Source organism: Helicoverpa armigera, chromosome 3 (genome assembly GCF_030705265.1).
Source record: "Helicoverpa armigera isolate CAAS_96S chromosome 3, ASM3070526v1, whole genome shotgun sequence".
Classification (NCBI taxonomy): Eukaryota; Metazoa; Arthropoda; class Insecta; order Lepidoptera; family Noctuidae; genus Helicoverpa; species Helicoverpa armigera.
The window spans coordinates 10,184,226-10,194,956 of NC_087122.1; the positions used below are offsets into that span (position 1 = coordinate 10,184,226).

A 10,731-nucleotide genomic window follows, 5' to 3' on the forward strand; every position below is an offset into this window, starting at 1 on the left:
TTCGCGCTCGTTATTTTTTAACCTGAAAAACTTGACTCCTTCATTTGTTTGCAACGAACCTATCGGAAAATACCCGATAATTTTGAAGCTCTTGTGGTATTATAAGTGAAAATAGAACGGGAAATAATAAAAATATTGTTTTAAGAAAATTGACGTTTGTGTTACCGGTGAACTTGGGCCTCAGTGTGTTTGTAGTTATTACGGGGTTGTTTTTAAAACTCTTTTTGCATTATGATTAAAGACCGTTATTCGTGATTATCTTTTTTTTACTTTTTTTTTTATTCATTCTACCTAATATTGTGTTACGAGAGCCTAAACACCTAAGTGTATGTTGTAAAAGCAATTCTGACATATTAGGATAAGTGGTATTTGTTCAAGAAAACAAGGAATATTAAGTCAACAATTTATTTAATTGACAAACATTTGGACAACATCAATAATGGCATAGTATAGCATCTATTTATTGTCAGATTACATGTAATTACTTATATTTTATATTAGTAATTATAACATTTTTAACATTCCCGAGTTTTTCATTACATACATACATTATTTGCAAATAAATAATTCATATTTTGTTAATCTGGAGTTTTTGACAATAGTAAATAGTGTGGTAATTTATATAAAACAGATAATTTAATCTGAAATAATGAATATGTAATTTGTTTATTATAAATGGAATGTTAAAAATACAATATTTGGGGAATTACCTCCAAGAATCAGATGCTTACAGATTAACTATGAATAGAGAGATTATTACACCGAGATACCGTAATTACATCATGATAAGCTTATGTTATTTACTTTTCAAATCTCGTAAAAGTTTCTGAAATAGTAGCTACACACTACTTTATGTATAACATTAAAAAGTAATATAGATTTCATACAAATAGAGATTTCTGTGTAGGTATGCTTTGAACACTACTTATAACTAAATAGGTAACATTTCCCAAATTTCTTCTCAATATACTGAGTTTATTTCTCTAAGCATCTCTTCCACATACTGATTCTTTCCCAAGATGTTGCCTTCTCCATTCAAGTTATTTTAATATCACACCTTTGAGCTCAGTGCAATCATGCTGGTCAAAGCTTATTCTATACAGTATCAACCCTCCAATAATTCCATAACTAACTACGATCCATTTATGAATTTCTCATATTAATATGAATACAAAATACCATTTTAGTCAGGATACGCAAGTGAACATCATAAAAATTACAAATATTCACGAGAAAAGCTGTCCAAACGTGAAATGCATTATATTTTTCTACTTAAATTAAGATATAGGTATCAATATGTACTGTAGAATACATCAATTGATTTCTACCAAAGTCAACTCAGTATCGAGTGCCGCAAAATATACGGTACCTGATATTTTGGTATTAGCAACCATCTAGAGAATGAATCATCATTTTCATACAGTTACCAGGCACGATACAGAATTGCCTTTCAAAAGTAATTAAAGTGACTGCGTAGTCACGAGATCATCTCATTACATCCTAGTAGTTGAGATTCTACTTTTCTTTGTCTCCATTCCTGGTCACTATCTCCTCGATGCTCGGGTCCTTTACCGCATCATCGGCGTCTGGTTTGACTTCTAAAATGTCATCGACAGTAGAAGCTGTCGCATCCGCAGGCTTGTCAGTTGGGTGTGCGAGTTCCCACTCCTTCAGATACTGGACGACGGCGGTATGTCCGAAAGTTTCGGCCTCGTTCAGTGGGCGGCTGCCCCAGCGATCACGAGGGTCGTGCGGGACTCCGCACTGAGCGAGGAGAAAGTCTACGCAGGAGAGGTGGCCCTCCGCTGCAGCCAGATGCAACGCGGTACGACCATCGTAGTCCGACAGAGTCATGTCCATGCCTGAGAGGTGGTGCCTGGAAAACGATAAATATTTACTTATTTGACTAAGTGTCCTGATGCAAGAACAAAGATACGTCGTGACAAACTACTTTTGCGTTCGACTGTACATAGTGTAATGATGATCTTGTTATGTTAACTATTCTAGCGTCATATGTATGAGCCGCTGTTAAGCATTGCCTATTCAAAGAACAGCTCTTCAGGTATATCGGTTATAACAGACCCATTAAGCACTACAATAAGCAGTACTTGAGTGTGAATATGGAACATAATGTTCTGGCTGATATATCTACTAGATAAGCAGGTACTAGTAGGTACTTGTTTAGTTATTGTTGAAAGCAATCTATTTGTTAGAGTTCACCGGTACGGGAAGAAGTTTCGGGTCAGACCTTTGGCTGTTAAACAATAATATACGTATCAGCGGTAATGTCTCATCAATTAATGTATAAAACTACGTTTATAGGTTTGGCTACCTCCTCAGTGCGCTGAGATCTCCACTCGCAGCAGAGAACAAGAGATTGACGATGTTGAGGCCAGTGGATTCGAACTTGTACCGACGAGGATCTTTCTTGTGACTCGCGTAACGAATGTTGTCGTACTTGTGGAAATTAAACCTCTTGATCATGTCCTGAAAAAAGTGTACGTAGAGATTTAAAATCAGAATTATGTCAAGAGTATGAACATGAGAGTAAATTGTGTAAATAGAACTTACATCACAGAATTGCAAGCCTCGGCAGCTGTTTCCCAGAGGATCCAGCGGTGGGGACCATGTGCAGATGCCCATAACATTAGGAACAACTATGAGCATGGCTCCAGACACTCCAGACTTCGCTGGAAGTCCCACTTTAAAAGCGAATTGTCCTGAATAGTCGTACATGCCACAGCTATGCATCAGAGAGAGCACGTTGCGTACAGAGTCTGGCCGAAGAACTTTTTCATCGGTGATTGGGCAGATACCTCCATTTGCGAGGGTGGCAGCCATAATTGACATAATGTCGCAGTTGGCTTCCATCGAGCAACACTGTAATTAGGAACACAATTAGTTGAAGTCTTCGGTAGAAGATACATGCATTAATTTTGAAAGAAGTGCAAATAGTACACACTTGGAAATAGAAGTCCATACACTCTCGGAAATTAGTTTTTTCTGGGTAACATTTATGTTCCCTCATGTAGAAGCCAAGCGCATAGTTTCTGTCGGCAGCTTCGCGTTCAGACAAAAATACTGCATTGTTAAAGCCCAGAGGTTCGTTGCCAGCCAGTCGGCTAAAGAATGACATGACATAATCGAACTTTTCAGCGAGTGTCATTTCGGGCCTGTCCAAGGTCTTCAGTAATGAGCATACTAGAATTGCGCCCGCATTGATCATTGGATTGTGCGGCTTCACTGTAAAAAAAAGTCAAAATATGATTTACGACGCGCTCACGGCGTACTTGGCAGTTGAGTTTGTTGATTCTAATTGTTTATGCGTGGCAGGTTTGTCTCGATCAAAACTCACAACAACAAATACTAATCTGAGTGGAGGCGTTGTTGGTACGTACTGTTATAGTCTAGAACGAGTTCATTGAAGTTGCGGCCGCTGGGCTCCGTGCCAACATATTTGTGTACCACGTCGGGACCCAGAGTCTCGAGTGCCATGGCGTATGTGAGCGGTTTGCTGCATGACTGTAGAGTGAATGGGACATTCACGTCACCTAGGGAAAATAATTATATAATAAGTCATATGGAATTTATATAAATATTATGTTTCATTAAATAATTGCGGTCTCACCGATGGAAAATCGTTGTCCATCGATAGTGCAAACGCTCACTCCCCAGTTTTCTGCGCTGGCCCTAGCGAGCTGCGGTATGTAACTAGCTACTTTTCCGTCGGAGTTACTCTTGGCAGCCCAATACATTTCTTCTACGTCTTTAATAAAGTCCTGGAAGTCTGGAATTACAAATTGACTGCGGAAAGCCCTCGTTATCAGAACTATGTTGGGAGCAATTACTTCTTTGAAAGTCTTCCTGTCTAGTTTTAGTGTTTCTGGGGAGCCACCCTCGAAATTGGAATCTTTGTGCACTTTGTATAAATTGTGCATAACTTCTTTGACGCGAGAGTCATTTTTTCTAATGCCGGTTGTCCTCAGGGCCTGTAGATAAGTAAGTCGTTTATTGAAGTATTCGTTTCATGAATTGGAAAAAGAACGTAGCTTGTGCCTAAGTACTTACGGCCAAAAATTTTCCGACTGGCAGAAGTCCTGTGTCTTCATTTTTGAACATGTCGAAGAGGACATCGTCAGCGTTTTTATGAGGCCCTTCGCGAACTCTGTCGGTGAACAGAAAACTCATTAGTTATCTTATATAAATATTTTATTTAAAAACCATAGGCAAAACATAAAATAAAAATATGCTAGGCAGAGAAACAATTCCTGCAAGGCTTTAGATAGGTAGCCAAAAAAAACGTAGAAAAATCGTAGGCGTCATGTATTTAATAGAAAGACTCGTCTAGCTTGTGATTTAATCGGCTTACTCAGTCTACCGAGCAGCATAGTAACTACCTATAGCAAAATAAGTAAATGTTACGATTTTCTGTCATGAACATTTTAATTATTATGAGAGGGTTATACAGTGTTCTACTTACGCCATGCTACATCTACAACACATTTAACTATAATCTACTCCAGAAAAGAAATACACTCTTTTGCAAAAAAAACGGGCACCTATGCGAAATCTTAGTTTTAAGGACTTTACGTGTATTTCAAAGGGTTTTGATGATTGTAGTATGTTTCTAGCATCAAAACAGTTAGCCGAGGATGCGTGAGAGTGTATTCTAAATTTGAATTTTGTACAATTGCTAAGAAATTGGTTAAACCTTGTTTTGGACTAATTGCTAGCAGAAAGTTCGTCGGTGTTTTGAAAAGTTTTTGAAGTGATTTTTAGAAAAATAATAATGCAGTTTTAATTAATGATTAATGTACTTTTTTGTTAGAATAAAACATTTTTGAAAAACTATGCGTATTTGATAAAATTTTCACCTGCTCTAAATGGGCTATACTGATGGTTGAAGGCAATGTTAAGAGTTTCGGTATTTAAGTGTAAAGCGTTCTATTGTTTAGATATTGTACCCACGTGTTTTAAAATATCGCTTTTTCATAAATAAACACAATTTAGAAGAGTATCAGTACCTATGGCTGCGACAAAACCAATTTAAAGTAAGCAGTGCCGATTACAACTCGTCTCCTATCGGACTTGGACATTTGAAAAATACCAAATTTTGTGATAAATGTTAAAATTAACCACATGAAAAATGATGAGGAGGGTTAAAGCTATCTAAAAAGTCAAATTATTGCCGCGTTGAAGCTCTCGATAACTCCATAGGTATCGGGTTACTAAACGACGATTTAGCTGAAAGGGTGTCAAGAATTCAAAATTATTGGCCAAACGTATGGTTCTTAAGAAATGAGCAGATAGCCAATTATTGTTATGATTTAAGCAAGAAAGTGCTGTAGATGCCAGAAAATCACATTGTAGGCAAGTTTATTTAATAAAATGTCCGTGGGATGAAAACACGCTATTTGAACGCTCAGACTCATAGATCTTCAGAGGTCTACGGAGTTTCCCAAGAGACGAGGTTGTTTAAAAATCAGTGATTACGAGACCTTAAGACCTCGTGCTCACAGTTTTTGTGCTATTTTCTGTATTTTGTAGAATTTCAAGACTTTTAAAAATGTCAAAGTCTGATAGGAGACGAGTTGTGATCGGCACCGCTTACTTTAAATTGGTTTTGTCGCAGCTCAAAGTACTGATACTATTCTAAATAGTGTTTATTTATGAAAAAGCGATATTTTAAAACACGTGGGTACAATATCTAAACAATAGAACGCTTTACACTAAAATACCGAAACTCTTAACATTGCCATCAACCATCAGTATATCCCATTTAGAGCAGGTGAAAATTTTATCAAATACGCATAGTTTTTCAAAAATGTTTTGATCCAACAAAAAAGAACATCAATCATTAATTAAAACTGCATTATCATTTTTCTGAAAATCACTTCAAAAACTTTTCGAAACACCGACGAACTTTCTGCTAGCAATTAGTCCAAAACAAGGTTTAACCAATTTCATAGCAATTGTACAAAATTCAAATTTAGAATACACTCTCACGCATGCTCGGCTAACTCTTTTGATGCTAGAAACATACTAAAATCATTAAAACCCTTTGAAATACACGTAAAGTCCTTAAAACTAAGATTTCGCATAGGTGCCCGTTTTTTTTGCAAAAGAGTTTATATGAAGTGCCATCATGCAGGGATCGTGTGTAGTCAAGTACTGTACTGTAACAGACGCGATTGTTCGCGAGTATGCAATTAGCACAACGTCGTTAATAGAGCAATTATATATTGGACAAATATTAAGTGTTGTGTTACCAGTAATGTACACCAACGCCCCCGAGTGACGTCACGAGCTATTAATATCAGCAGCGTGACTACGTAGGCCGCGGGTGTGTCCGCGACGATCACACTTCGTGACAAAGCCATTTACCATCACCTGATGGTTCTATTTTTAATTTGAACACGAGAATACCAAGAAAACAAGCAAATTCTGCAAAATTTTGTTACGACACTCATTGACGAAAGCGGTTTGATAGCCAAAACAAATGCAATAAACCAAGAAGACTGATGCTATAAGCGAGAAGAAAACAAAATGCTACGAACGTAATATCGGTATACTCATATTTTCTTAACGTTGCCAGGAAAATTAGGAGAGCCTTACTTTGTACTTCGTTAATTTTAATGTCTGTTCAAACTGTTTAAGTTTCTAAACTACGCATGTCTAAAAGCGTATCTTACCTCTAGTTCATAACATAACAAAAAATACATAATATGCTTATCATTACAATATTACTCAGACACTAAGGATAGGTTTTTGAATTTTCAGGAACTTCTTATATGAAACTTGCCTATTGCGAAAATCTTACTCCAAAATACCGTAGGACATAAACCAAAAATGTGCACCACAATTTAGAAAAAAAAAGCCAAAAAACTCGCCAATCTGTTGTAGCCAATTAACTACAAATCATAGTGATTCATGCAAAACGCCGGCGGGGGTAGGCAGTGCCCAGTACTCACGATATGGGGTCGATGTTATGCACGAACGAGTACTGACGGATTCTGCTGCTGCCATGTAACGTGAACAAACACAAAAGTGAATTCCTTATCACAGTCTCGCATGAACTTGACCGACATTTTTCATACGTGCGTTTTTATCTAACAGATTTTTATCTGTCTGCGAATTCGAATAGTCATCTAATGTCATTTCTTTTGCAGACTGAGTAATCAATATTTGCGTTACGTCCTACGTATAAAACGTTGCGTAACTCAATATGGAAAAGTTAGTTATTACAGATCTGAAGTGTAGACTATACTAGAAGTGTATGGGTGCCCAGTTTTAAATGTCAGGGGTGAATTGAACAAGTACCGGCGCCGGCCTGTTAATATAGATCAATAGGAGTTCATGTGTGTTATTAACAGCAATTGATTTCCAATGAACGTGTGTGTATTGACACTGTTTCTGCATTGATACATAATAATATGCACTACTTACTTCAGGTCCAGGGACTGTACGGAGTAGAAGTGGGGGGCCGAATTGCGCCATTTCTGAAAGGAAATTATAATGAATTTATTTAGGGTTGGTTTTAATGGGTTAATCCCGTATTCCCACACACAGAGACGGACACAAAGGTTCCTCTGTCACCGGGGGGAGGTAAGACAAGGGAGGGACACTCACTTCACGTTTGACTATTACATAGTTGGGTCTCACTTGGCTGTAGTGCCTGCAGGTGCACAGGGAGCGGGGTCGCGCGGCTGCGAGCCGGCACAGCTGGCGGGTGCTCATGGCGGCTGTGGGGTACTTTGGAAGTGCCGCACGACTTGGTACGGGCGACCCGCGGCGGCGTGCTTGTGTCCGCTCTCGAGGCGCAGGCGCCAACTGACGTCGCCCCGCGCAGCGCACCTCGCGCTTATCTACTTGTTTACGTTCAGTGTTTACACGAGTACCACGCGTCACGTTAAATTTTATAAAATGTGGTAATGGAACTCCTGAATCACGTTTATCTTGTAGACTTAAGCTACGTTGTGGGGAATGCCCATCATATTTTCTGATAACTGCGTCGTAATACTCACGAATTTGTTAATTGTATTTGTGAAAACGTCACAATGTAGGATTGCCGCTATTTTTGGTTAATTTGTGTTTCAAACGGTTAGGCAACATTTTCAAGGGTTAAGAAACTGAACGTATGATACGTTAAAATGGCCAATTTTTAGGTATATTCTGTACATTAAACTATAATTTTGATTAAAGCAAGGCTTAAAAAAGGACAAAACTTTATTTACCTCTAGTTATTCTTACTAGTTTGACTATCGTGACTTCGTGAGCTACGAACTAAGTGATTAGATTCTGTATGAAATACGGTTAGAGGATCGTAGCAGTTCGTAGCACGCGTAGCATGCACTCTAACTTAACGCATGGAAACGAGTCTGTACTTACTTACACAAATATTAAGTTAAGTATATCATATTTAATTTTGTTGTTTAAAACAATATCAGTTCGGTATTGGGGGTATCAGTAGATGCTTTATAAAATGCTATAGAACGTTTACTCTACAACTATAATATTGTGATTCTAAACACTTCAAAAATAAAATATAATATTTAACCCTGACCGTAGGTATGACCCTGACCTTATATAAGAGAACTTAGCCTTATGGAACATAGGTATGAGTTTAGATTTGTATGAGCCATAAACTCTCGCTTTATTGACTTGGCGTTTCTCTATTCGATTCCCCGTAGCATGCTGCTACGAGTTTTAGGTAAAAAGTTACTCAGCTTCATGCTACTTGGAGACAAGACGAAAAAATAAAGAGGGTATCGTTAGAAGCGTTCATACACTAATGGAATAAGTCTTAAACGATATCGTAAAATACGATCGTAGTTGGGCCCATACATAGCAGATATTTAATAGGCAAATGGTAAAAACAATACTCTCTGCGTACAAATTAAATTATATTTTGCAAGATGAATTTAATCATTTAAGACAATACCGGTTTTCGTTTTGTAATGTATTGTAATCACAATTAATATATTGTCTGTCTTGAAGAACAACAGCTTGGCATAACCATCTTCTTTTGGTTAATTACGATAACAAAGTCAGATTAATTTGGTGCAATTATTAAACACCTTACCTTGTACCTTGAGACAGGTTAATAAATAATATTATAGACTAATGACAGTCTAATATAGGTGGACATGGTGGATAGAACAACTGCATACTGAAATATATCGCATCAAATGCGAGTTTTCAGTACCTGTACTAATACTATAAAGCTATTGAGTTTGTTCGTCAGGAACTACTGGTCCGATTTGAAAAATTCAGTGTTAGATAGCCCATTTAACGAGGAAGGCTTTAGGATACTTTTTATATGGATTCTTGGAGAAGTTAAGACAAGGCGCGGTTGAAACCAATGGCAGAAGCTCATCTATACTAATATATTAAGTATAGTAAGCTGAGGAGTTTGTTTGTTTGAATAATAATATAATCTCATGAAGTACTGATCCGATTTGAAAAATATAGTGTTAGATAGCCCATTTATCGAGGAAGGCTATAGGCTACTTTTTATCAGAGTTCTTGGAGAAGTTCCCACGGGTGAAACCGCTGGCAGAAGCTAGTATTATTATAATCCAAGACAAACATGCCTATATATTTATCGTATCTGACCCAATTTCGAAATAATATTTCATAATGTGATAGTATTTATTCTTGGAATCATGCACGTGACTTCTCTCTACAATTTTCTGTACACGTAAATATGAGCTTTTTCATTTCGTCTGTCCTTGGTCTTATAAATACCAACTACGTTGTTTTGAACCATTTTATTTGTCACTATAATAAAATATCTATGAATGATTTATAGTACGTCCATGTATTATGATTAAAATATGTGTTACTAATTGTGAAGGGAAAGTGAAAAGCTCGATTTGTTGCTGAATGAAACACACGATGATTTGATGATGAATGAGAAACGTGCAAAAACATTAAGAATTAAGATAATCACCTCAAAACCATTATCACATTCCATCACGAATTCTTCAAAGCCACTGTTATACAAGTACCGCATACCCGTGTAGCGGGACGTGCGCGCGCGCAAGGGATGTGCACGCGCCGGGACTCGCGCGAACTGAGCCGATCGCCGTGCGAAATGCTCGCCACTTCCGCGCAACGCACACTGAGCCATTCTCCTGTCTGACGTTTATAAATACCTACTACATCTGGGAGTGCCAAATTAGTAATAGAAGGGAACACTTGTATCTTTATATTTAGTTTACACTGTGATGTGATTGTTAGAAAATAATAACACTACCTACGTTTTGGACGGCTCAACAATGTCTCTTGCTTTTACGTTGCACTTTGCTGTCAACAAAAATTCAGGTGTAAAGATATATTTTTTTTTATTTATGTGGCTTTACAGGTTGTATTTAGCCAGTACAAATACAAAGCACATGTCAAACTAAGTAAATACCTAGTTTTGTTATTGTGAGTTTTAAATAAGTAGCTTTCCATATAATGAAGCTCTGTCTCGTATCAAAACTATCTTTCAAAACATCAGTAGAGTAACTGGTGATTTCCCAACAAACAAGCTACTCTTATAAAATTATACGTTTAAGGTCTAATTTCTTATAGTTGCTTTAAAATCGCTTTCATTATGTCAATGTTCCTTATTATGGCACAATATAAGAAGATTTGGCTAATATTACCTTTACTCTTATAATTTGGTTGGGTTAACCATAACAAGTCCAAATTACATGATTATAATAAGGATTGAAAATGTGTTAT

The 10,731-nt window shown here is 37.2% G+C and overlaps 1 protein-coding gene across 9 annotated transcripts; it reads right to left on the reverse strand.

Moving 5' to 3' along the window:
* Positions 1-907: 907 nt before the first annotated feature.
* LOC110378547 (glutaminase kidney isoform, mitochondrial) lies at positions 908-10,167 on the reverse strand. Of its 9 annotated transcripts, none has more exons than XM_049836567.2 (10): positions 9,953-10,167; positions 7,447-7,499; positions 6,972-7,016; positions 4,069-4,165; positions 3,629-3,989; positions 3,399-3,551; positions 2,963-3,243; positions 2,572-2,880; positions 2,333-2,487; positions 908-1,876 (listed from the first exon to the last, which is right to left on the reverse strand). In XM_049836567.2, the coding sequence occupies exons 1-10, from the start codon at positions 10,130-10,132 to the stop codon at positions 1,516-1,518; spliced, it is 1,995 nt and encodes a 664-aa protein (XP_049692524.2). In that variant the 5' UTR covers positions 10,133-10,167; the 3' UTR covers positions 908-1,515. The 9 variants fall into 9 exon arrangements, with proteins under 9 accessions (XP_049692524.2, XP_021193533.3, XP_049692526.1 ...); XM_021337858.3 differs by having other exon boundaries at positions 6,972-7,019; XM_049836569.2 differs by lacking the exon at positions 9,953-10,167 and adding an exon at positions 7,663-8,035.
* Positions 10,168-10,731: the final 564 nt, after the last annotated feature.